Source organism: Cynoglossus semilaevis, chromosome 4 (genome assembly GCF_000523025.1).
Source record: "Cynoglossus semilaevis isolate Cse_v1.0 chromosome 4, Cse_v1.0, whole genome shotgun sequence".
NCBI lineage: Eukaryota > Metazoa > Chordata > Actinopteri > Pleuronectiformes > Cynoglossidae > Cynoglossus > Cynoglossus semilaevis.
In genome coordinates this window covers 12,005,320-12,032,926 of record NC_024310.1, presented here as the reverse complement: position 1 = coordinate 12,032,926, position 27,607 = coordinate 12,005,320, and the positions used below count along the sequence as shown (strand labels likewise).

The 27,607-nt window shown below is 39.6% G+C and overlaps 1 protein-coding gene across 2 annotated transcripts in view; it reads left to right on the top strand.

Moving 5' to 3' along the window:
- The window catches only part of septin4b (septin 4b), a 32,161-nt gene extending 6,383 nt beyond the window's left edge, over positions 1 to 25,778 (top strand). Inside the window, exons 3-13 of one of the 2 annotated variants that reach the window (XM_017032177.2) lie at positions 21,287 to 21,383; positions 21,502 to 21,588; positions 21,674 to 21,797; positions 21,888 to 22,022; positions 22,630 to 22,725; positions 22,914 to 23,031; positions 23,122 to 23,223; positions 23,407 to 23,503; positions 23,644 to 23,806; positions 24,243 to 24,342; positions 25,349 to 25,778. In XM_017032177.2, the coding sequence (XP_016887666.1) occupies positions 21,287 to 21,383; positions 21,502 to 21,588; positions 21,674 to 21,797; positions 21,888 to 22,022; positions 22,630 to 22,725; positions 22,914 to 23,031; positions 23,122 to 23,223; positions 23,407 to 23,503; positions 23,644 to 23,806; positions 24,243 to 24,342; positions 25,349 to 25,417 (1,188 nt within the window). In that variant the 3' untranslated portion in view covers positions 25,418 to 25,778. The remainder of the gene's footprint in view (positions 1 to 21,286; positions 21,384 to 21,501; positions 21,589 to 21,673; positions 21,798 to 21,887; positions 22,023 to 22,629; positions 22,726 to 22,913; positions 23,032 to 23,121; positions 23,224 to 23,406; positions 23,504 to 23,643; positions 23,807 to 24,242; positions 24,343 to 25,348) is intronic. The other variant, XM_008309216.3, reaches the window with a different exon arrangement.
- Positions 25,779 to 27,607: the final 1,829 nt, after the last annotated feature.

Here is a 27,607-nt window from a genome sequence, read left to right as displayed (position 1 = left end):
GAACCAGACAGTGAAGTAGCTCTGGTCGCAGCCAATGTTATTATGGCATTAACTCTGAAAGACTACAATAATCAAACAAAGGTCCTGTAGAGGTCAAATCCTTCTATTGTTAATGTGGAGTATGTTCATACAAAGACGGCTTCAGCATCTGTCGGGAGCTATAATTTCATACCTAGAAGTGTTTTCTGTTATTGTTATAAATAATAACCTATGATACACAACACACACACCCAATGAAACAATGTCACCTCGACACCTGTTGTTGTTCTATTTAACAAACTATGCACAAACAACAACGGCACAGTCTGATTGAGAAGATGCCACACCACAAAGCGTCTTTAGTAATAATACTTTAACTGAATGTCTTGTCTGGAGTTTGAACCTATATATAGATTTTAAATGTCTGACAACAGAAACAACCGGTTTAAACTACCTGCTTCCTGGATCATCTGTTCGTCAGTGAAATACTCTCTACTTTTTCTAAAGCCTCTCACTAAGTGGCTGTATTTGTTCCTCCTCTGACATTAAAAAAATGTTGTGCTCCGGGTTTCCTTCCTGTTCCTGCCGGGCCTGCTGGCCAGAACCAATTAGGTTTGAGTCCTCGTCTCTGTAGATGTCCCACGTCAGCCTTCACTACCCTTTTAACCTCCTGCAGAAGTTTTGGCCAGAGGTCGACCTTAAGCATTCCTCTGAAGTCTTATGGAAGTGGTCCCTACCAAACTCCCTCCACACCCATTATAAATAATCCCATCCCAGTTCCCATGGCCCCCCAGAGGCTCCCACTCGCAATTACGCCACACCTTTGGGTGGAGGGTGCTCGTCATTTGAACACTGTGATTGGAGGAGCCTCTTTTTTAGATCATTTCTTTGTTTTTCCTGCTCTCTCAAGCTTAAATGACCTTCTTCAATGCTTCTTCCTGTTGCTGCATGGATCAGCATCTTGCTGAAACATTGCACATTTATAGTATTTGGTTCATTCACCCATAACCTCAAACCCCTGTGAAACAATCCTCAAATTCCTGATTTTTTTTTTTTTTTTTTAATTTCGTGGTTTGGAAATGTCATGCTTGTTTAGAACCAGCCTCTCAGAAACATATTTACATGAAGGGTTGTGTAGTGTGTGTGTGTGTGTGTGTGTGTGTGTGTGTGTGTGTGTGTGTGTGTCTGCCTCATCTTGTCATTAAGTCGTAATTCTGTGATTGGTCCATAAATGAAAACCATAAATGGAGAATTTACTCGACTTCCTTGAAGCTCAGGTCAAATATTTGCTCTAGTTCAGGATGGATTGTTTGTATTCACATTGAAAACCAATATGAAGACAGAAAATAAACATTATTTTCCATTTCCATTGTGTGAATAACAAGACATCTATTCAGCATTCAACAACACAAGACCTTGGAATGTCCTAAATGAATGAAAAACGTTTTTGTAAATGTCAAAAATGTACTACAAAACTAGAGAAGTTTGTGTTCCAGATTTAGGGATAATGATATTTCAAATGATCCCAGGCTAGGATGAGTCAGTAGCCTTGATCTAATCTACATTATCTTCTGGGAGCAAAGTCAAGGGTGTTCACTCTAAATGACTTCCAATGGAGGCACTTTGATGCTGCACGTCAGATAGAGACCAAATTAGGACAGTCAGGAGACGTGAGGGTTTCAGACCTGCTGCAGGCTTTTACAGGAGACAAAACCAATTAGACTCTGACATGTGATGCCAGAGGTATTTTCTTCATTTTAGTACACTGACAACAACTTTGACATAACCTGTTTATATTAGATTTACTGGGTGAGCATGAGTTCAAGTGGAGATTAAACAAATTGACAGATCTGCATGGTCGTCAGCTGTAACAGCCTCCACTCCCTTTAGGAAAACACTTCCAGATGCTCCCACGATGCTGAAGGACAGTGAGAGGAAATGCCAGGGAAACCTGAAGGAAGAGCAGTAGAGATGTAGAAGATCTTGTTGAGGACAGGGGGTGTAGTGATGGGTGGTTAACGTCCCTGGAGAGCACACAACCTAAATATATCTGTGAAATCTGTCAGCTGGTAATCCAAGCATGAACGAGTGCTGCGTCTTCAGGATGGAGCAGTGAAAGATGAAAAAGCAGTCATTATTGAGCAGCTGGACATGCTCTCCAGAAAACCTGTGAAGAAAAGATTTTACCATGTAGAAGGTGAAATTCAAACCTGTTAGTAACTAGGCTGATAGGAATAACAATGGAAAGTTTCATAGATATACAGCAGTGACACCACAAAACATCACATTGACTTTTTTCCAAAAAAAAAAAATTCTGAGAACAAATGTCAGACAATGTTTTCCTACGTTCACAGCCATTCCATCAGCATCTGTGCAGCTAGGCTAGGCAGGCCAGACAGATACAGATGGTGGTATCAGATTCAGACACTCGTGTGTAAGTGGAGGCTGGAATGTGTTGGCGTGCTGTGACAGGATGATAGATGTGAGGGAAGAGTGGCTGGAAGTTCAGGACACCGACACTATACCAAAATTTTCTAAGACAGAAATCAGAGGTTGAACGAGTTTTATCGTCATTTCTTTTGTCAGGCGTTTTGTTTTTTTCAACCCTAAAAAAATAATGATTTAAAACTTTTTAAAAAAGTCAAAGGTTGTAACATAGTGTCAGAAACAGAATTCTATGATTTTATAATCTGAATTCCTAAGTCTATAAAGTTTTGTTCATCATGTACAGAACATATGATCACGTTCCTCATTTCCCCATGATATGATGTATTTTACTTACCTACAATATAGATACCAGTAGCCATTTTTTATAGGTTTTATCCATTTTAATTCAACGTTTCTCCCATTTGGCTGGGAATACATTTACAAACCTTGAAAATCTGTTAGCTACATTTTTTAACAACCATTCAATGATTTACTACAATGTACTTTTCTGCTTTGTTAGTTACAGTTTCATTTTCTGTACTAAATTTAAGTTTTGTCCATGTTTAACTGCTCTCTGTGAACATATATTAACAGTCTTGTTGAACATTTTGTTTGGGGGGAATCTTATGTGCAAACTGAGTTCATACGGACTTTGTGCACAACACAACATGTGTCTCTGATTGAAGGATCAAAAGGGAGACACATGGCTCCTGGATCCCTGGAGTTTGTGCCCCCTTCACCCCGTCCTTTTTTTTGTGCTCCCCTCTTCTCAAACTTGATTCTTAGCTCGTGTTCCTGTTCAGTAAACTCCAAACTCAAAACACTGTAAAATTATTTCCAGCCTTTACTGTGCGAGTCTTGAGGCGGTCTGTCCATAAAGTCTCATCCATAGCATATTTTTCCACCCTGTCATCCAGGAGCCGTAACCACCACATCCATCCGTCTTTACACCAACCTCCACCATAAATGTCTCCACCCTCATCCTTCAGTACCAACTACTGCAACCTACTGTAAAATGGTCTGAAAACATGTTTTAATTGGAGAGTATCTGCTTTAAATCATGGTAATTGTATGGATCCTGTAAAGATAATATATAAAAACATGATTATAGTAAAAGAAACGAGAGGAAAGGCCAAAACTTTCTATTTTTATCGCCTGTTACTGCCCTGCGTCAGCACTGAATCATGACATTTGATTTGAATGTTTGTCATAAAATCATCAGTCATCAAATTGTTCTTGTCTTCAGTTCTTGTCCATTTTTATTTTTAAATTTTTAATTCATGTTAATGTTGTGCCGTTTGCTCTGCTGTTTGACATCACCAGATTAGAGAAGGTAATTATCCTAAATGTCCCGTCTGGTTCTGCTTGTTGTCAAAACACATTCACTGGGTCTCATTTTCTATTCACATCCCTTCTAATTTGAGCGCGGACCCTTTAATTTTACATCTCTCTCTCTTTTGTCTCCATTTTTCAACTAAAATTGCTAAAACACAGGTTATTAAAAATAAAAAAAAACTTTGTCAGAGCCGCCCTTCAGGAAACCACAGAGTCATTTAGTGCAACGCTGTGTGAGGCATATTTACCTACAGGTGTGTCTCTGTCTCTGTGTCTGCCCCGTGTGTGTGTTAGTGTGTGTGTGTACAGAGAGCAGACGCCAATTACTTCATGAAGCTGGTGTTACTTATTACAGCAGAAGTACTACAATCAGTTAATGACTTCCTCATTTTCACTGTTAGAAAGTTCTTTTAGTCTCCCTGTTAGTGCTCCTCCTTCTCCTCCTCCTCCACTTTCTTCTCCCCGTCCTCCTGCTGCTCCTACTGCTTCTGCTGCCGCTCAATGAAAGGAAGTGAGGAAAACATCCGGTAGTTTCAGAGGAATTAGCAGGTTGCCCTGGGTAACGTTTGAGACAGAGCCGTTTTCTCCCATTTGTACTCCAAGTTTTTACAGTAAAAGTATTTTTATGGCAGGGTTATTAGCCCTTGGCGTCTAATGTGTACACATTAAATAAAGGTCACACTTTTAAGATAATTTTGTTTTACTTTAATAACATTTTATGAAAGTAATTTCCCATAATTTAATCTCATAAAGACTTAAATGTTTTTCAAGTATTTTTAAAATACGGAAGGTTCTTCAAATACACCATACATTCTAAATGTAATGTACCGAAGACAGATTATAGATGTTGGCTGTTACAGGGACCTGTAGGCTTCATGTATATAAAGGAACCTACTATGACTCATTTAAGGACTAAAATCCATGATGTAAAAGTTGTTGCAGCTTTTTTGAAAAGAAAAATCAGATTGTGCCAATGTGAATCTTCATAGATTTGAGCAGAGTTTCATGTAACATTGGTAAAAAAGTAATGTTTGCTCTGGCTTAGTAGAAGTTAATTTTGAGTCTCTTAAAACTCGGTGAAATAAAATGTAACACTGCTCCACACTTGGGAAAGATATGATGACGATTAAATCTGTCAACGCTTTGGAGAGACCTGAGTGACATTTAGGTGCTTAAGATCAGACAGCTTTTGACATTGTCTCATAACTGTCCCGGGACATTTCGACTGTCCCCTGTAGCTGGTGACAAACCGACAACTCCTTCAAACAACCATCAACACAGTTCTCCTTGCAGTTATTGCAAAAAGCCCAACTCGTAAGAGACGTAACTGCTGAAAGACGTCCCCTGTCCCCGTCCCCCACTCTTCCTAATCAGACGACAAGTGGGCGTTAAACTCTGCCCTCTGTGCCCTTGACTTCCCACTCCACCTGTTGACCTCCACCACCACAGCCGACTGGCAGCCGCCCTCTTCTGTGATATTTCTGTTTGTGAGGAATGTGTGACACATTGTAGCTGCTCCCTGAAGGAGGTGGCGTGTTCTTAAACCTGTTGGTTTGACACAGATCGAATGACAAAAGTCCACATCAGGACGTCTGAAGTCTTCTTTTGTAACATTTAACACCAAAATAGTGGTGCTTTCGTTGGTTGTTTTAGGTCTTACTTTAATCTGGTTGGTTTTTTATACAGAAAAAGCAACAGATTTAGTTACACAACAAATTTGCGGAATTCAGTTCCAAACAATGAGCAGATTAGTATTTGTGTGAGGGCTGGATAAGTTGAGTTAGTTACTCAACACAGCATTGGATTATATCGTTTATCTCCCTGTATTCAGTCTTGCCCTAAAAGTTTTTACAAATATGACACAAATGTATTTCTTGTTGTCTCGCTCCTCTTCACCTGTCTACCTGCCCCACCTACACTGCTCTCACTGGGCAACCACACCCACGAAAACACTGGCAATTTACAGAAGAAGAGGAGGAACGCTGAATCTGTTTTGGAAAAAACAACAACTTCCTGCTTGGTTTTCTTGTTGGTGGTTGGTGTTCACTACAAGTCTCTGCCGTCTCTCACAGCAGAGCCATGAAGGGGGAGGATGTGCTGAGAGTGAGACAGCTGAGAGGGAGAGATGGGGAGAGTTGGAACAGAGACAGAGGCTCTCATTAATGCAGTACTGTAGGTGGTAGTACTATATGAAGTGCGTATTGTTTGTGAATGTAACAGTTAACACTTGATAACTGTTATACAAATGTTCTAAAAAAGGAGAATGCAATTATTTAAAACAAAATTAGATTTTATATAAATGCATTTAAATATGTGCTCATTTTATATTTGATATTTTTTCATTTAGAGTTTAGAGCATGTTTTTTAAATATATTATACTTTGCTCTTCTTTGTAATTTTTTATTAGAGACAAATGTTGAGAAATCAAATGTATGTATAAACATTCTGAGATTTACCAGAAAAATATAGAAATAATGATTTTTGGACCATATCGTCCACCTCCTACTTACGACAACAAACAAAGACCAAACTTTTACCACAAGGGGCACGATGCCAGTCTGGACGGTCACATGAACATTGTGGTGGTTAGGTTATGACACCTTTTCAAGCATTGTAGTTTTATGGAAGTTTTCTTTAAATTGTTTCTTGAACAATGGGGTTAAAGTCTGTTGGTTGGCAGCAGGATGTGTGTTTGAGACCATGTTTATCTAAATGACAACTTGTGGCCTTTTCCCACTGCAGCCATACGAGCTGTGACATTGTTTGCCGCAGCGAAAGTAGGCAGGGAGACAACGACATCTCCACATTGTGTAACATCCCAGTGCACATTGTGTATCGGTCTCATGTGCCTGAAACCGCACACAAACAAACACAGAAGTGTAGGAATTTCAATGTGACACAAGTGACTTTCTCCTGAGTCACAGGTCTGGGTGTGTCCAGAAGAATATGTTGAAAGACAGCGAGGAGACGTTCATCTACAGGTTCCGATTGATTTACAGCGCCCTCTTGTCAGTGAGAGAGCCATGGCGCTGCAAAATCTCCAAATCCTGTTTTGTTTTTTAAGAGAAAAAAGACTTGTGTTCTCTCCCTCTGAAAGAGCAGTGTGGTCATGGCCTACAGTGTCTGTCTGACACGGAGCACAGTTTCCCTGGGAGTCCTTCCAAATGTGGCACCACTTCTTTCTTGTGTTGCATCAGTGGAAAAGAAAGCTTCTGTGTGTGAGTTGGAATACTGTAAACTGGTGTTTTGTTTCTGCTGCCTCCAGAGGTCTCGTGCTGTTCGTTAAAGAAAATTGTTTCTATCTTTGCTGTGTTTCCACTTTTGTGCTGCATTAGAGGGGAGCCTAGTTTTTCTTTCTAATCAACAGCCAGATGCATATACAGCCAGACTAAAGCCGGGCCCTGTGCCCAAACTCTGGCTGCTGACTTAGGAGTCTTGTATTCACTGGTGTCTGGGTTATTAATAGAGTTAGCCTGAGAATTTAGACTAAGGTCACCAGTGAGATAGGCACCGTGGAGATTCCAGAATGCAAATTGTGGAAGAGAAAGAGAAGCAAAAGTGCATTTTTCACATTTCTGTTCATGCATGACTGCACTTCCACACATTCACGATGGACTGGGATCTGCTTTCCTACTGCTGCGCGTTTCTCACCTGAAACCACCAACTGTTATGTCCTGCTGTCAACAGCCTCTCACGACTCAATAATAGTAGTGTGTCCGTCCTTAGCCTTGGCAGTATCTCACCAGAACTGGAATTTTTAAGGCTATAGTTAGTGTCTTGTAGTGTATTGCTGCTGTTCAAGGTTTCTTAGACGTTGTTTTGGCACAGGGCACAGCTAAAAAAATAATAATTTAAATAATTTAATTCTCTAACAGAATGAAGTCTAAAAGCTGTTTTGTAAAGTTCCCTATTGTGGGACAAGTATGGGAATCTGGTATTATTATTCTTATTATTATGTTTGTTTGTGAAAAATAACCAGACTTTATCAGTGATGTCTTTAACACAATGACACACACGATTGGCTTTCCAACATAATTTAAAACAAATTTAGCTACAAACAGTGATTGGAAAAAACATATATTTTTTCAGTCGCTGTATTCTACTGTTAGATCAAGATTACAATTTATTCTTTTGTGTTTGACACACTACATAATATTCACATTTCCATGTAAATATATGTGAGATTATAGCTGGAGTAGTCTTTCAGGCAGGTTGGTGGCCGATACATGAGAAAATCACCAAATGTAATAAACAGGTAAAAAAAACAACATACAACACATTAGGGCTGCTGAGTGTCTGTTTGGATGGCACATTGCCCAGAGAACATTTTTGCACAGGCAGACACAGTGGTAGATTATTTAGAAAATGAAAATGGCATTAATCTGACAGAATAATCCAACCCAGTCTGTGTGTTATAATCCACTCAGTAATACAGACCACTCCAAATTTAATATCCGCTGAAGATCTAAATATAACAGCAGTTGTTTGTGTTGATTCAGTACATTCTCAGAACCTGTTATACTTTTTTCCTCCTTCCTGAATGCATGTTTTGCTCCATTTGTGTAACATAAAATCTCCTATTTTTGTTTTATGGGGCGTTTATTACGAACATCTGGTGGATGGAATATTTGAGCAACATACTGAGGGCAGCTGCAACAGATGATACTGTAGTACCAGACAGTTGTCTAAGGAGCTGTTGTAATTGTACTATGTATTTATTTTATCTTTCTTTACTATGTCGAATTGAATACAGTAAAATGGCCCCTGTGTCAACAATCACATGAACAGAATTATCACGTTGCAAGTCATTCGATAATATTTGAATCTAGGCATCTTACTACTTGGCTACACTCTCAGGCCTTTCTGTCACTGTTGGTATTTCATCTTAAACTGCCCCTCACTCACTTTTCACATCACTGTCACTACGTACCACGTATCTCCATCCCTTCTGTGTGCTTCAGCCACTAACAAACAGAGGCTGTTATACTAGGGTTCATTGTTGAATTTAGTTGAACACACAGAGCAGGCTGTTTCTGACTGACAGTTTAGTTTAGAGGCTTTCTCACAGTCTGAGATGAGTTTCTCTCTCTCTCAGGGATGGCCTGCTATGAAACGTTAGTTGTCAGCCACAGTCACCTCACTTTACCTGTTTATTTTGTTTGTGGGGGCAGTTGTTCCTGAAAATGGAATTAGAACAACCAGTGAGAGAAAGAAATCAATTAAGAAAATAATAAAAAAAATCATTCAAAGTTAACATATTTTGATCATATAAACTTATTATTATAAATATTGTGTATTTCAGTCTCAGCTATAAAAAATGTCCAGGCTATATTTAGCATTTAGGTCAAAACCAATTATTTTGTTCTACCATAATATTACTACTGATGTAAATTAATAGTCAATGATAATTAATAGTCAATTTGTCATTCCTGGATTTAACATCTTAATTAGTCAGAACCACTGTGAGGTCAGGTGTCATGCAGAGTCTGTGACATTTGCTCATGAGGTTTTTTTTGTTTTGTTTTTTTCTTGAGGCCTGATTTCCTTGAGGTGTCAGATCCAATGACGCAGGCCACGAGCGATGCATAATTTAAAATAATAATATGGTTTGATTCAGAGGGAGAGATGGTGGTGAGTTTTCCAGCCCTCACTCTGTGCTTCTCCACTGAGATTCTCTTTTTTAAAGGTCCAGCTTTCACACTTCTTTTAACAATCACTGATGCTTTAACAGCAGCAGCAGACGATCATTCTGTAGTGATGCAGGAGTTTATGTGCTGAGGAGAATACATTAGAAATGTCTGACTTTTAGTTCTGCTGGAGCTTGATCTTTAATGCAGTCTCCCTCAAATGGCGGCCCGTGGTCTAGATTTGAGCAATGAGCTGTATATTTGGGGACAGCGAGCTGAAAGATAAAAGAGGCTTTTGTAGTTGTGCACTTAGAGATATTTTGACAGCAGTGGAAGCCTGAATTGTTGTTGTGTATTTTATATAAATAAACCTTTTTCCACACTGGTGGAAGTTACAGAGCACTACCAGAACTGGGACGACTGCCTATCTTCAAAAAGCTCTTGAAGACCCAGCTCTTCAGAGAGCACCTCATGTCCCAGCACTTTCCTGTACTTCCTTTCTCCTTCCGCACTTGTCTCCACTTGTGCGCTCTCATCCTACTTAAGAAACCCTGCTAGAGGATTGTTAATCCTTCTCTTTCTTCAATAACTCAGTTGATCAAGCGGAGTACTGTAGCTGTCAATTGCTGATATCCTTAGGTGGCTGGTTCAAGTCCAGCTCAAAGGAGCTTTTGGGGCAGTGGTGGTTAAGAAAGTGGACTTGGTTCTACAAGGTTTCAGGTTCTAGGCCACCAGCTGCCAAGGTACCACTGAGGTGCTCTGAGCATGGCACCGTCCCCACACACTGCTCCCCGGGTGCTTAAAGCTGCCCCCCTGCTCATTTAGGTGTTGGGTAAAAAGCAGAGGTCACATTTGGTTGTGTGCAGTGGTTTGTGTGTCACATTGACAGGTAGTTCACTTTCCTTTCCTTCTCTTGTACGTAATTTTAAAAACTAAATGCATAAATATAAAACCACGTTACATCACCATGTCCATCCCTGCCACCTTTGACCTTACCTTTAATGTTTGTAGTTGAGTCAGGGATCAGAGTTTGTCGTTGTCCTGTGTGATGTTGGGCGTGTTCATGTATCTTGGCCATTTGCACATTTCCCATTTGCATCATAAAAGTCATCAATGTCTATTGATTAGGTGAAGAAGGAAAGAAAATAAGCTTGGCTTCGCAGCATCAGAATTTCTCCACAAATGACCCCATATAACATTAAACTGTCTTTTAGTTTGACAAAGGTATTTGTGGTAAAGTGATATTAATTTCTGTCAGTGTGTCGTCTCCAGGACCTGGCTGGAGTCCTAAATGGAGATCTATGCTTTTACTTATTTAATAACTGCTGCCTGGGCTCACGTAGTCTGTGTTTTATGTTTTTATTTTGGCAGTGTTGCAGAGCTCAGAGATGCTCCTGGGTGCTTTCACAGTAGCTGCAGTGGCACCCCGGCTTACACGGTTTGTACTTGTGCTGCCTGTGCCTCAGTCTCACGGTGGCATCACGCTGTGTGACAGCTTTCATTTCCAAGTTTTCGTGGCTCTGGCTTTTTTTGGACTCTAACATCAGAGAACTGAAATGTCCCAGAGGAGGAGAACAGATGGAAAGAGCAGGAGGAAAAGGACAATTATGTGCAGTTTGTGTTGGACACGAGACAATCTGGCACTGTCCCAGAAGCCACCACTGCCATCTGCTGAGGGCACACGAGTCACAGAGAGAGACATGAGATTTTAGTTAACACTCTACCAGTCATTTAAATATGTTAAAATTCTATAGTTGAACAAAAAATTCATTTCATTAAGAATTTTTTTTAGCCATTTAAAGAATGGTCTTTACAGAGCACTATATGGGCTACATGCTGGATGTCAGGTCCTGTTGACCTGTTTACAGGTGAAGCCCAGATGTAAGAGCATTCACTTCTTAGGTCCAGCTGTAATACAAGGTTATATCAGTGAGACCACATTGACCTTCTGATGGCTAGGCTAACACTTTCTTTGTCATAAGAACACAATGTTAACTAAATCAGAGGTTCTCATTGGCTCGTTTTGAAACTGCTCCTTGTCAGCAGAGTGGTGCCCACAAATGGCTCACTGGGTTCAGATAAAATGTCCTAACTCTGTTTACTTGGAAATGGAAAGTTCTAAATGTATATTTATCTCCTTATTCAACCCAAATGTTATTTATGAAAGTCTGCAGACAAAACAACGTCCATGTGGTAGGTGCCTGAATTGGTGCTTTCTTTGGAAAAGAGCTTGTGGTGCAGAATTGTTTCATCATGTGCTCAGGTTCTGTTTGACTCGTATTGTTGCTCTGCTGTGAAGTAACACTGAAGTAGATTTCAACAGCATACAATAACATATGTAACCTCCATTCTGCCCATTGGAAATACACACTTGCTTTGAGACTTGCCACAACAGTTTGAAGACTTAGGCTCAAGGCACTATTAAAGGTGAAATTCTTTAGCAACTGACAGAGCATAACAGAGGTTAAGAAGGTGGCTGGTGTTTGCTAGCAAGATATCAGCAAGATTGGAAAAGATAGTAGTGAGATCAGCTATAAACTGGAGTTGGCAGGTATTATGAGATCTCAGGAATGAGATTTCTGAGATTCTGAAAAACAGTTAGGTTGAAAAAGTATTGGACAGTAAATGAGCTGCCATGCGAAAGCCTTCTCTGCTTTTAAGCTGTTTTATGACTGTTGTTAATAAGTTTACTGGGTTTTTTTAAATGTGGCATCTTGTTGCATTTGCTGTAGAACCATAGTTTGTGCACCTTATAACAGCTTATAATTGAACACTTCCGTAGCTCCTCTCCAGTTAATGCTGACAGCCGCTCTCTAATGGCATCACCAGTCGATGTGTTATTGGAAATGGCCTCAGGAGACAACTTGTGTGGGAAAATACTATACTAAACACTAGTGAGTAAAAAGACATTCATGCTACGTCTGATGAGACTACACACAGTTCAAACCCTGTAAATCCCTAATGATCATGTGTCCTATTTCACTTTAGTGCTGCAGGTTTATTTGGCTTATTCATCCAGAAAGTGGATAAAACACAGATGTGTATCAAAAGAATGATGACAACATGTGTGACCTCTGTGTATCCAAGTATTATAAGAGGATAGACAGTTGAATCATTGGATATACAGTGTAAAGGAGTGGCAGAAAACATCCGGGCTGCAGCCCTGGGGTGGACCGTGTGGCCACCATCAACCGTAACTCACTGCTGTTAGACCTGTTCTGCCAGGACACTTTCTCTGGAAAAGGGAAAAAAAGAAAAGATATGTATTTGTGTGTATAGATTTATATATTTTCCAAAGTTAATCGATGTAGGAATAGTTCAAATCCTTGAGGTTTGTTTCCACTCCATTACTGCAGGAAACCCAGTCCAGACTCTTTCTTCTTTTTTTTTACTCCCATTTAATTTGTCTGACACACAATACAGCAGTGTTTTCAGCAGATCTAAAAGTAGAGGGCTGAGCATGGACTAAACAAGTTGAGATAAAGACTCCAACAGCAGGAGCCAAAAATCACAAGGTGGTTTTGTGCAAGTGGGAGTTTATTTTTTGTCTACTGTCTACTGTTTTTTTCTTTACATGTTGCCAAATATTAGAGCACACTGTAGTTGTTAATTCTGTGGCTTCAGCACCTTCAGCAGCAGTTTGTTTTGTGATATTTGAGTTGGTGGAAAAAATGTGTTAAATAACTGAAAAAGTTGTTGAAAGTTCACGGTTTTGGACAAAGGTAATGGAATTACAGGCACTTACTGCGCTCCAGTGAAACCGCACCCAGTGCTGTGTCTTTTGAGGTCAGGATTCAGCACCTTGTGTGTGCCGATTAAAATCTTGTTGATTTTTTTCAAGCATTCACTTTGTAGTTAAGCTGGGTGGCATTGTACAGTAACTCCACTGCTAATGATTCACATTTCAAATTGTTGGAACAGATTACAAACAGAAACCCAAATAAATCCATGGACTAAGGAGCTCATGTGGCTATAATTGCTCTTATTTTATGCTAGTTGCCTGTTGATTCTGGGTGTGTGTTTTCCTTCACAAAAGAATTCAACACATAAATGTTCCTAAAATAGACCTGAAACAGATTTGGTATCAGCTGGAAATCGGACTGACTGCAGGCCAAGCTGGTGTGAGTCCTCACCAGTCAGTGGAGACACAGGCTGGACAAACTGCAGGTGAACCGCCTGCACATAGTTCACACATGCATGAATATCTAGAAAGCCACAGAAAAGTAAATCTACCTGAGACCAGTTTTAGTGTACGTGTTAAACAATAAACTTCCTGTGACTTTAGTCCAGGTCCAGCAGAATCTCCCTCTCAACCAGAGCCACTTAATCTATTGTTGGACCACTTTAAGGGAACAACAAAGTGAGAAAATACATGGCTGCGCTCCGTTCCAACAGGAATCTCTCTGTGTCAGATAAAAAGGCTTAATTGAATGGAGGAGGAAGTGCAGGAAGTGTAAGTTCAGCAGCTCCTGCGTCTCCTTGTTCCTCAGTATTGTGGAATAATATTTATGTTCCCGCAGAGGTGCTGGCTATCAGCTTCTGAGGGCAGAGGCCTTCGCTGTCGATGTGCCATTTAGATTTATAATTTAGTGAAGTGGTTCTCAAAATATGGTAGGCGTTCCACTGGTAGTAATTTTGTTCCCTCTAGTGCGCTAGAAATTCTGATACCTGATTGGCTGAAGTGATTATTAATGTTATGCAGTAGGAATAAATTAGGAACAAATGATGATCTTTGTACACCATGCTTAGATGATGCCATATTGTGACTAAAACTGTATACAAGCCAGGGCTATGGCACTAGCCTCAGCAAAACCTATTATTTATTATATTATATTATTTTATTATATACTGTAGATATTATTATCCTTTATTAGAATAAAGACTGTCAGACTAAAAACTTTTTCTTGTCCGAGTTCATCGGCAATTCCTTCTTGGAGATAAGATCACATTCTATTTGATTATGTATTTCCACTGCGTTCACTTTGCTCATCCGGTCTGTTACAACACAGATTTTCATTTAGCGATTTTACTTTACTTTTTTGTTGTTGTTGTTTTACTTTATCGTACTGCCACTGTGAGGTTTTCTGTTTCACTTAATAAAACAGGCTCTGTGAATGTATAATTATCATTAGTGTCATACTACAAGTGTCTCCTACAACCAGGCAGACTTTAGGCCTGCAGCTAAGTCAAGCTGTTTCCAGTCCCAAACAGCAGGTGGCACCGAGCTCCTTTACTGTTTTACTACTGTAAAGGAGCTGTAGAAGCACTACATCCTCTGCAGCAAGTAAACACTCTCTGCTCTTTTACTCTTTCACCAAACACTAACAACACAAGGTGGTGATGTGTGAATGCAGTCTGTCACATCTGCTGTCCAGAGCGTTGGACATTTTGAATGTGTTCTGTTCTGTTCTGAGGTCCAGACAGATGACCCTACAATGTAAACAGCTTAAGGTGATTTTAATGAGGACCTACAATGACTTCCAGTAGGTTTTTGAGTGTGTGAGTGTGTGTGTGTGTGTGTGTTAAATGGTTTGGTTTCACTGAGATTCTCCTGCTGTGTGGTTTACTCTGCTGCCATGTCTGTAAACCAAATACTATTTGTGTTACCCTCTGCCTTCTCGTAGTAGCAGTTATTACAGTTGTATGAGTTGGCAGTGGAACACTGGCAGTCGGAGCAATTAAGATTGGCATCATGTTACGTCGAGCTCTTCCTCCCACTGGCACAAAATGAATTCTCAGCTGAATTTCCCCTCTTCTCTCTTGCGGGGCAAAATGCTTTCAGTTCGGAGCTCACATTATTGAACTCAACCAGCTTTGTTTTCTTTTGTATTTTTCCAACATTTTCTACCTCGTTTTCTTCTGTCAAAAACATCTCAATCACATAATCCCCAGTCCTTAAAGCAGAAGCACAAAGATACATGAAGATTAGACAGGCTTTGTGTGATGTGGCCCACTTAGGTGTAGGTGTGTGTCAGGAAGGGAGGGGGCATTAATAATGTGTAAAAACAAAAGATTATTTTACGTATGTAGGTTACTAGTCATCTTCATTTCCACTTTGTTTAATCAGTGCAGCCTAAGCAGAACCTCATTACCAAACCCTCAGTTTAGTATACGAAGTGAGAGCTGGGCTGCAAGTAGTTGATACGTAGATAATTGGACACAGAGACACACACATCTCACACACACACACACACACCCTTTGTGCATCTATTCTTCACAGGATTATTTCGCCTCAGGAAAATTACTTTACCTGGTTATTTTCAAAAGAAAAGTTGCTTAAAAAATACATACATATGTATTCACAGACACACATGCATGTGGAGTACAAACAGACACAGACTCCTCTAGTACCACTTCAACCCTGGTATTGCCAGCTGGGGGATCTGTGGCTGTGCCATTGTTGTTGTTGTCTTCTGAAGTTGAATCTATTGTAGATTTAATTTATGAATAAGCAGTAAACACGCAGTATTAACTCACTATTATAATTAATGTGTATTTGTGTCAAGAGTGTGAGGATTTGTGTGTTTGAGGTCTCACATATGGCTTTAAAGAAATGGGCCACAAGAGGCTTTCTACAAAGAAACAGGACAGATGTTGTCGTCTCCTCAGAGCACTGAGTCTTCTTAAGTCTTGGCTGCTCCACATCGAGCTGCTGCTGCTGCTGCTCCCGCCGACACCACCGCTCATTTCCATATCATCTGTAGACTATCAAGATGTCTAGAGCAGGGTGGAGCTCCTGAAACTCTACCTGAACATGTTTGCAGAACATGTTTTGGACGATACATGTCAAATTCATGCAGTTGTTGAAGCAGCGTGGAGAAACGTGAGAGGTTTCGGTCCATAGGAAGTTTTTTGTTTTATCCGATCTTCTTTTTTTAATTTTTATTATTACTTCCTGCTGTTCCTTCTTCTGTCTGGAAAACCTTGAGGAAGACCACTGGTTGTTAAGGACTAGTATGGCTGCAGTTGTTGAAGTGAACAGTGATACAGAGGTATGTGCTTGAGGCTGCCTCTCTGTACAATTAACTCTGTGCATGTAATTTACTCTGTTACTCCTAAATCTTCCACCACAGTCATCTGTGGCTGCAGGCTTTTTTCCCCCGTGCATGTACAAATTTAAATGTGGACTGCAGCCTAGGTTTAGCACAAAGAATCTGACAAGAGCAATGCATTCAGAAATGTTTGCATTTAATAGTTCTGTACCAGGCTGAAAACACCACGACATTAGGTTATAAATTTGATTTTTTTTTTTTTTTAATAGAATGCTAAGTTGGCATTTGTGTTAATTTTTCAGGGTTTGTTCAGATATGAATTCTCGGATCAGCTGTGCAGTTTCTGTTGTAGTTTGGTGAAGGTTCTGGGATCTGTTTCTCTTTGTGTTCTGTGTTTGGTTTCTGAAGCCAGCTTCACACAGAGCCCAGGATAAGTATCAAAACAACCACAGCATTCACACAGAGTGCACATGGTTTTCCTCACCACCTGCTACTGGCTTCAGCAAAGAGAAAACCTCACTGATATCCAGTCTGCACATCAGACAAAATACAGTTTAAAAAAAAAAGACTAAGGAAATCGTTTTTTGGGGAGTGAATGCTAATGCTTTTCCCTGACAAATCTCAAATTCAGCAGAGGTTTTATATCCCTTCATGGACACACAGCCACAGTGTTTATCATTCCATACTTTTTACCAACACTTTACAAACATGCTTCTAAGTAAGCAATTCTGCAAAAAAAATCTGAGTTCTGTCAGACGAGGAATCATTCAGCATTTATTTGGTAACAGGGTTGGAATAGTTGAAGCTGGGCTATGAATAACTCTGTCCACTGTACTTCCTCCTGAAGTTAAATCTGTTCATCGTTGAAGGTCAATGAATGTTCATGTTGTATGTAGTTTTATGACATCTGGCCTCATCTGATCGCATTTCCCATGTAAAGTACAGGGTGGGAGGGAGTAAAGCTTTTCCCTCTGAGACCATTTCATGCAGCAAATCTTCGTCCGTCAACACTGTGGCAGCCAGATCTGCGACCACCATCCAACAGTAACAAAGCAGCGTATTCAAGTGCACAGCTTGTTTATGTTGAAGTGGTTTTTACTTCCTGTGATTGTTTCTCAGAGACCATATGGTTTATGGCTATAGGCTATAAAGGCCACTCATTATATTTCATTAAAATGATCTGACCTATTGGTTTGGACGTTGAACCATACATGCACTAAATTGCTTCATGCCTAAAATGAATGCTTTAGTCTCACTTCTCCTCATTACGCAGGACAAACATGACATTCCAAACCATCTTCTCCTCCAGATGTTTGTCCAAGCCGTAGGTCCACATCAAAACGCCACAAGTGCATTTCTATCAGAGCAGCAGGAAATTCCATAGTCGCAGCTGCTTCTGTGCACGCGCCATTGTTTCATTTCCTCTGCACATCTAGTAAATGTGTATAAAGTTTCTCAGGAATTTTTAAGCTTCTTTTGCCGGACATGTTCAGATCCCTACGGGATTCCAGGTTACAGCTCATATCTGACTAATCTGGTTGACCGCACTGACAGATTCTATGTGGCATCAGGGGTAAAATAAAAATTACTCCTTCACTGAAATCGCTGAAGTCACTTTAGCCTGTTATAGGACTTGTAAATGGCTCATATCTCAGTGGAGACACAGTCTGGTGGGAGACGGTGAAATAGATGTCAGAACACATCAGAGATGTCAGCTGGTCTGTGTCACAGAGTGAGAGCAGCTATTTTAGACTTCAGCACAGGTAGGGCGGTGTTGAGGTCTAATAGTGGCAGTTTAGAAGTTTGTTTGTCTTAACTACAATCAAAATATATCTAAATTGTACCTTTCATCAGTAAAAAATAGAAATAAAATACATTAAAATTGTTATTCAAGTTATAAAACCACACCATTGTCAGTGAATTCTGGAAAATTCTAATGTAGTAGTTTGTAGTTTTGTGAATTTGTCGGTCAGTGTTGTGAGCAGTGACACAGTGATGATCAATTCTGTTGATCAGTCCCCCGGGGCAGCAAGTGGCTCGACGGGGCGGAAGGACACAGTGTCCTCTGTGACAGGGTTATAAAAGCTGCCGTGTTGATCATTAGGGCCACTTCACACTGAGGCTAGAAGAGGAGACTAGAAGCTCTGGTAAAATCTCCCACAGGTGAGGAGGGGGAGGTGGTGTGTGTGTGTAATGTGGAGAATTCAATTTGTGCTGTATTACTGTCTTTTCTGTGATGCTGTAGGTTGTAATTCAAGCATATTTAATGCAATTTTATTGCTTCCAAAACTTTTAACAATTTGGTTTCAAGCTACAAGTTCGACCACCTTTTTCATGTAGGTCACAGGATGTACCATATGGGACATTGATCTAACAGTCTGTGGTGAGCACAGGGAATCAGGACATGCTTTTATTAATCTGTAAAAGTATTTACATCTTCTTTGCCTTGAATTTAAATTACAAAATAAAAATAAAATAAACGTTAATATTTTTCTATAGTCAAAGCTCTTCAACTAAGAGAGAGACTTGTATTAGTCTGTTTTTTTTTCCAGTTTGGACTAACATTCTGGAACAGTATGGAAGTGTTGACTGCAGAGCATTTCTTCAGGAGCACGAGCTCTCAACGTGGTCCAACTGTGGGTCCATGTATCACTGAAATGTTCATGCAGCCTACAGCATGAATCATGCTCTCTGAATTAATGTATGTCCCTGCATCTGGGACTAACATTCTGATGTGCTGCCACTGATAGAGGCTGGATAATCATCAGATGATGATGATGATGATGATGCCCCTGATGGGACAGGGCTACAGTGATGGAACCAGAATTATAGATTAGAGTTATATATTAAAAGTGGTTTGAACTCATGGAGTCTGGTTTGTCAGACACATCAGCATGTCATTCAGTCATCCAGAACTTTCTCCTAACCACTGTTATCCAGTGTCGCTAAATTACAGATGATTTCTCTTTGATCATCTATGCAATAGTGACGGCAAGAAAAATAAACACTGTTCCACTAGGTGTAAGCAGATGGCTATGAAAGTAAAAAAAAAAAACAAGAAGCCAATCAGAGCTGCTGAAGAATATCTTTGTTTTTCTTCAATTCCTGTGTCTATATCAGTGTTGTGTTCAACTAAACAGAGCCAGTATTCACTCTTAGTAAGTAACTTGAAACTAGGAGGGTCATTATATATGTCACAAACACGTTTTGTGACATTTTTGTTATGGTCTGCCGTGCAATTTGTTTTTTTAAGACGTGACTTTGAAGCAGGAATATCAATGAAAGCAGTGTTAGCTGCTGTGTGCCAGAATTCAGCACATTGTCAACCAGTTTCTCATTTTACCTTATTTTTTTGATACCATTTACCATATATTTTGCTTTAAATTAATATTTTATTTCATTTTTTTAATCACCTTGTTCACATTGATGCTTTTATTTCACCATTAACCCCTCCTCATGTGCACCCCCTTCTGTTTGGAGATTGCAGAGTGTTCTGTTGCCCCATTTGCAATGGAGGACAGTGACCACTCTTTTTCAGATGACCAGAACTGCTTCCCACATTGCAGTGGGGACTGTGATGACGGACAGGTACCAGTAAGCCCCTCCCCCAAAGTCTCAAACCCTTCTGATACTAGTACTCGACAGTTACTGTCTTTTCCATGAAGCAGCTGTTTCTCTGTATTACTTTTAATCTTTACAAAAAAAACTTTTTTACATTTAACTCATCATAAACGTGGGACATGAGGCACAGCATGGAACTGCAGCTGAATCTTAAATAGCGTTGGTTCCTTCTGAGGGTCACTGCATTATTTATTTTTGTTCTCAAGTTACATTGAGGCTTCAGTCTGCCTGGCCAAAAAGAGCTACTGTGGCGAGATAGGTTTATGCAAAGTAGCTGAATGTATATTTTACTTACTTTTATATTTATTTCATTGTAACTGGTGGAGCGGTTACTGGAAGAGTTCATGTCAACAATCTGTAACACATAGGTAAAGCAGAGGGCTGTGAAAGTTTTTGTTGGCTGGACAGTTATTTATATATTCTCAAGACATGCCACAAGATATACTATGTACTAGATAAATATTTGTTTCTGTACACAGCAGATAGATGTCAAGTTTTTATTTGTCACTAATCCAAATGATGGAATTAGTCACACATAACATTGTGAGACATTGTGAGATGAGATGCTGTTACCCATTCTTCAGTTTCCATTAATATCCAACAATACAACATTTATCTGATCATTATTTTGACCCGATCTCCAACCCCTTTTTTCCTTGTTCCCTTTGCATCTTTTTGCCTCCACCTTTTATTTCTTCCCCCATGTTTACACCCGTTTAGCATTCGAGCCTGTCTGAAGACTCAGAGGTAGCAAACATTATGCAAGACCCTCACCACCAAGGAGGGCACAGCCACCATGACCACCACGGTCCAGATCCACTGGAAGCAGCTGGGGGTGAAGAGCGCCCCCGCACACCCACACATTTACATCTTCCCGTGGAGAGTAGCACACAGTCAGAGTCGGGTTCAAAGCCCAGCTTGACAAAGAGCAAGAGTGTGGAGTTTGACTTGTCATCCTCCGCCACTACGTCCAGACCCAGGAGCCCCTGGGGTCCACTGGACCCTTACGACAGCAACGAGGTAACATGTGGGGGTCAGTGCAGGGAGAGCAGAGATGATCAACAGGATCAGTGTCTGGAGATCTGGTTTAGAGGCTGAGAGTGGGTTCTGTGCTGAGACGTTTGTCATGTGACCAGTGAACTGTAGTTGATGTGACTGAATAAAGTTTTTGGTGGATGAGGGCGAACTGTTGCTGTTGATTACTGTTGATTTATGAAAAAATGATTTACAAATCCTGATGATGTCACTTCCACAAGAAGATGTGTGTCTTTTTGTTCTGACCTCAACTGTGGTCTCTGTCTTTAGGACCAGGACAAGGAATATGTCGGATTTGCAACTTTGCCAAACCAGGTGCATCGCAAGTCTGTGAAGAAGGGATTCGACTTCACCCTCATGGTGGCAGGTGAATTACTATTCTTGAATGAAAACCTTATTTTAAGACTCGATTTGAGCTTTAAAGACATTGTTAAGAACACAGCCCTAACCTCAGCGGTTTGGTTCTGTTGTTCTTTTTTTTGAAGGGGAGTCTGGTCTGGGGAAGTCCACTCTGGTCAACAGCCTGTTTCTCACAGATCTCTACAAAGATAGGAAACTGCTCAATGCTGAAGGTAAGGAAGCCGCAGCCTTTTAATCGTGGCTTTGTTGAATAAATGTTTGTTTCTGTTCACTGGCCTGGATGTGTCTGTACTTCAGAGAGAATCACACAAACAGTCGAAATCACCAAACACACAGTGGACATAGAAGAGAAAGGTGTCAAACTCAAACTGACCATCGTGGACACGCCGGGGTTTGGAGACGCTGTCAACAACACAGAATGGTACAAAACAAAACCACTGGAGTAGAAAAACAACATGTGAAACAGTGAAGCTTTAGAGACATTGACTCTTTCTGTTTGTTTCTGCTGCAGCTGGAAGTCAGTGGCCGATTACATCGACCAGCAGTTTGAGCAGTACTTCAGGGACGAGAGCGGCCTCAACCGCAAGAACATCCAGGACAATCGCGTTCACTGCTGCCTCTACTTCATCTCGCCCTTCGGTCACGGGTACGACACACCTGCTGTGCTCGTGTACAGATTAGATTCTACTCACAGGCTCCAGCAGAAGACTTTTCTTAGTTTTAATTTGACGCAAAACAAGTCACAAAAAAGAAAAAAAATATACATGTTAGAAATGTTAATTACAGCATCTGTTAGTGGTTTCCAACCTTCTTTGACATGTGACTCCATTTTGATGTTACAAATCTCTGCCAAGGTTTTTGATCATCATTTGTTTTATGTATTTATTTTTTGCAGAATGTAAGATTTTACATAAACTGATTCTGCAATCAAATTTAGCTTAATTGATTTTAATTACATTTTTGCTAGCTTAAGATGTTTTTTTTCTTTTTATTTGAGCTGCCATACCTCTTTTCAGTGCGCTGCGTTTTTCAGCTCTGTTAATGCTGCAGCCTGTTGTCCAGAGTTAAAGCAGTTTTCTGCTGCCTGCAGGTGAATTTACATCTGATGCAGAGCTTCTGTTTGAATCTGTGCTTCGTTCTAAGTGCTGATGTTGTTCTTTCGAGCCTTTGCACAGTTATACATTATAGTGATCTAATGTGCCATCAACCTTAGGCAGTGCTGCAGTGAGGTTTCCTTTTTTTTCTCTCCAAAGTCAAATGGATGGAGAAAACGCTCCCTCTGTTGATGAGATTGAGTCATTACACAACAGATGGCTCACTAAGAGGAGCAGTAAACGTCTGCAGTCACAGTGCGTTTTCATCTCAAACTAAGGTCTAATTGTCAGCTTATTTAAATTAAAAACAAAAAATAACCAAATTTCTGTTTTGGATTATTTTAGTCATGACTGAACACGTGTTGTCAGTCGGAGAAATGCAAAGTGTTCTGCATTTCCTAGAATTTCATTTTTTTTAAAGTAACACAGTCCATGTTTCCCAGCCTTAGACCCCTGGATGTTGAATTCATGAAGGCTCTGCATGAGAAGGTGAACATCGTCCCTGTTCTGGCTAAAGCCGACACGCTGACACCGAGTGAGGTCAAGAAGAAGAAAATGAAGGCAGGAGAAAAAACAGTGATAAACATGTTCAAATCGTACAAATCAAAGCAAAGCTGACTTCATTTATTTCATACACCTGTTCCTCTGCAGATCAGGGAGGAGATCGAACAGTATGGCATTAAAATCTACCAGTTTCCCGACTGTGACTCTGACGAGGATGAAGAATTCAAGCAGCAGGACCTGGAGCTGAAGGTGAGACTTGGAGAAGTTTCAATTTGATGGCCAAAAATGTCACCTTTTCTTTTGTTTTTGGCAGTAAGTTATCGATACTTTGTACACAACGTTGACTTCTGAAGTCCTAAGATCTTTGATCTACGTTGGTCCTTTTTGTCTTTGTTTAAAAGAAAACATTTCTTTTTTTGTTCTTCGCTCCAGGAGAGCATTCCTTTTGCTGTAATTGGCAGCAACACAGTTGTGGAAGCCAAGGGGAAGAGGGTTCGAGGACGACTGTATCCCTGGGGCATCGTGGAAGGTTGGTCAATCAAATACCGTTCAAATGGAAATTTAAATTCTAAATCTCATCACTGACATTCCAGCTGCATGTTTCTATGTCTTACATCTTTTTTTTAATTATTTGACTATTTGAATACACTTGTAAAAACCCGTTTGCAGTAGAGAACTCGGCTCACTGCGACTTTGTGAAGCTGAGGAACATGCTCGTTCGCACACACATGCAAGATCTTAAAGACGTGACCCGGGAGACACACTACGAGAACTACAGGGCCCAGTGCATCCAGAGTATGACCCGCATGGTGGTAAAGGAACGCAACCGCAAGTAGGCTCACCAGACACATTTGCAAACACTCGTGTGGATGGGTTTTCATACACTGGTACCCCATCATAGTTTTTATAAAAATTGAATGTTAAAATTTGTCAAAAGATTTTTGGACAACGTCTGGACACCAAATGTCTTGAATGCCCACTGATGGGTAGTGCTGTACACCCCCAAAACAAGTCATGAATAAACTTGAATTAAACCCCATTTTCATACATAGGCGAGTGTATACAGAGGACGACTTTATTCAATCTCAGTTCAGCTAACTAGCTTAGCTTTTCTAACTTTCAGTAAAAATAATTGATAAAAAAGTGAAAATGATATCGAACAGATACTTCTAAAAACCAATGTGTGAAAGTGAATTTAAAGATCTGTTAAATTAATGTTGCATCTTACAAAAAAAGTGGCTGCTGATTTCTTACTCCTGTACCTGCAGCAAACTGACCAGAGAGAGCGGCACAGACTTCCCCATCCCCTTGGTGACAGGAGGGACGGACAGCGAGACAGAAAAACTCATCCGAGAGAAAGACGACGAGGTACGGTCCGCAGACCACGAACCAGAGTCACATCAGCAACAACGTGGTCCTGAGCAGCGGGGGGACCACAGCTGTGATCAACATGAGTCTGAGACACAGTCACGTCAGCTGGAAGACCAGGCTGTCTGACCATAGTGTCGTCACATGACAGATACTGATTTAAAACAAAACTCAGCCCATGTTCTCTGAAGCTGACAATGAGCAGCTTCAGAAACATGACCCATGTGTTGAACCTCATTTGACCTGTTGAAAAAAGTTAGCGGAGAAAGAGGGAGGGTCGACCAGAGGTTAGGGTTGGAGTCATCCAGAGTTATTGTTATAGTGTCAGGGTTTGGTTTGGGTTTTGGTCGAGGTCAGAGATCAGAGGTCAGGACCATCCAGAGTTCGGGTAAGTTAGGGTTAAGGTCTTCTGGTTTAACCCCAACTGTATTATTTATGTTGTAAACATACACTCAACCTTCTGCTCACTCACATTCACTGAGCAATAAATAAGAAATATAATATAATATATTTAAGTTAAAGGTGAAATGATGAAATTCCAACAGACCTGTGATGTTACTGAAGCGCTTTGTCTCTCTAGCTGCTCGTGTTCTTTACAAGTTCTGCCGTTTACGTTGATAGAGTTACAGAAATGTTGTATTCATAATAAACATAAACTTTTTTTTGTCTCTTATAATAGTAATTTATATTGTCCATGAGCCATTCTACAGTTTTAAAGTATTTATTTTATTTTCCCCCATTTTCCATTTATTTATAATGTGAAATAAAGATGTCATTTGCCCCTAGTTGTTTCTTTTATGTTTTCATAAAATAGATATTTTGGATTTTTTTCTGGCAAAGCAGTCACATATGCATAAATGACTGACTGATATTCCAAAACAGCCAGTGCTGTCACGTGATCCGGAAAGCACAGACTCGATTACATCCCTGCTCGTTGTTATTGATTTTCTGTTAGTGCAGTCAGGCATTAACAGTCAACATAACGGATTGTTTTCTGTCTCCTCAGCTGCGGCGGATGCAGGAGATGCTGCAGAGGATCCAGAATCAAATGCACACGAAGAGAGACGCCTATTAACACAGGACCACAGTTGGTGCTCGAACTGTCACTCCTTCAGAGGAATTTCAAAAGAAAAGGTAAATAAATACAACACAGCCAGCGTAAGTTCACTCTGGAACATCGACATCCCAGTCACCGCTCACACATGGGTCAGATAACGGTGAGAAGAAAAGGAGGAGGAGACCAGATGCTCTGACACCTGCAGCTGAACATCTTCATCTTCACACTCCGACATTAGTGACGAGAAAAATTAGTAAAACAAAGAAAAATGTTTCAGAAATGTCTGGGCCTGACGTTAAAGTGAGTAAATGTTATTATGTTCTTGTCTTCTGAGTTTTGATTTGCAGGGTTGGTTTTGTATTTACTTTGTACATTTATACGTTTATATATATATATATATATATACATATATATATATATTATAACTTTTAACATTGCATATTTTACACATTATTTTCCAGAAAAGTTTGTTCATGTTCATGTTGAAAACAACTATATATATGTATATATATAAATTTACGTATGAGGTCTTTATATAAGGTTTACGTTGTTGAGTACTGTTGACCTACACAGATTTGTATAAACACGCCTTCAGGTGCTACTGTTTATTTTTTATCATTCTTATAATGTATGTCACCATGCGTATAAATATATATATGAACTGACATAATTTAATATTTTTTTAAATCACTAATATTCCGTTCCCTTTACTCTCTTGTCTTCTACCGACCAAGTTCTCTGTCATATTTCGTTTCGACATCACCACACGTTGACTGGACGATGGTTTCATTTGGTCTAGTCGTTCAGAGGGGGACTGTCTCCGATCGACTGCTTTATTTCACTACTTGATTATTGTTTAATCGAGGATAGGTTTTAATTTGATTAAATCCACAGTAGCTACAGAATAATTGGATTAATCACCATTAAACGTAACGGTAATTAATCATGAAAAATCAAATTATTTTTTATATTTAAGTTTCCCAATATGACGAATAACATGAAATGTTAAAAAAAAAGGGACGGAGGAATTATTGAACACATAGTGGTTATCTGATCAAGTTCACAAATTTACTAACACTATTGACACGTTAATTATGACAGTGCCTCATTCTACACATCTTCTAAACTCAATAATTATTATTCCTGGCAGTAGTTACTTTGGTCAACAGTGTTTTGGGATCTGTTTGTTATTTCCTTATGTCTCTAAACTCAACTTGTTTGTATTTAAATGGCAGTGCTGTGGGTTGGTGTGATATCATCTAGCATAACATTAAAAACGACAGTTGTCTGGATCCTCCTAAATTCAAATTTGATCAGTAATTTCTCCTCAGTGACTCTGTCTGACAACATCTCTGAACTCCCAGTGAATAATGAATGCAGAACAACCTCTATTCTTGTTTAAAACCCAGACAATTAAAAAAAGTGCAACAATATATAACATGGAAATTCTGTAAGATGCAAAATCTTTCACAAAATTTTGTCAAAACTTAAAATTGTAAATGTACAAAAAATACACTAGAAAATGCCAGAGACGTTTCTAATTTTTTTTTAATCCATCTCTACTAAAGGTTACTAGTTAGAAAAGTAGACTTTGTGTTTAAACTTCAAGACAAGACCCTTTTTCAGAGGAGTGACCAAGGAAGTGGTTGCTGTTTATTTTTGTTGGAATCTTTTGAAGGTCACTGTTGATCAGTTAGACAAGGTTTTTTTATTCCCATTAGGGTTTGATTAAGAAAAAACTTAGTTAAAATGACACTCTTCATGCAACTCAAATCCTGCGACCAACAACAACAACTTTCTGTTTTAAGAGTAATGATCAGGAGTTTGAAATTAATTTCTAATTTCGTTTTAATTATTATTCTTTAAACGACTGCTGTGTTGTTTGACCTTTGTTAAATTTAATGACATTCCTGCAGCTTCTGTCACAATCAGGTATCACTTTTTTTGTATTTGGCTTTTGTTGCTCTCTTTTTCTGAGATATTTATGTGATAAATTTATAGTTGCATATGAAGAGGACCGTATGTACAAATTCTAATATTGTAATAAAATGTGAAAAAACTAAAGTTTACTTTCTTCCACTCAAACAAAACTCAAAAGAACAAAATGTTGCCGCATTAGTGGATTGTCATTGAATTGTGCGAGTTACTCTAAATAAGGATATCAACAAATTTGAGTTTTTCATTCATTTCGGGGACTTTTTATTTTTA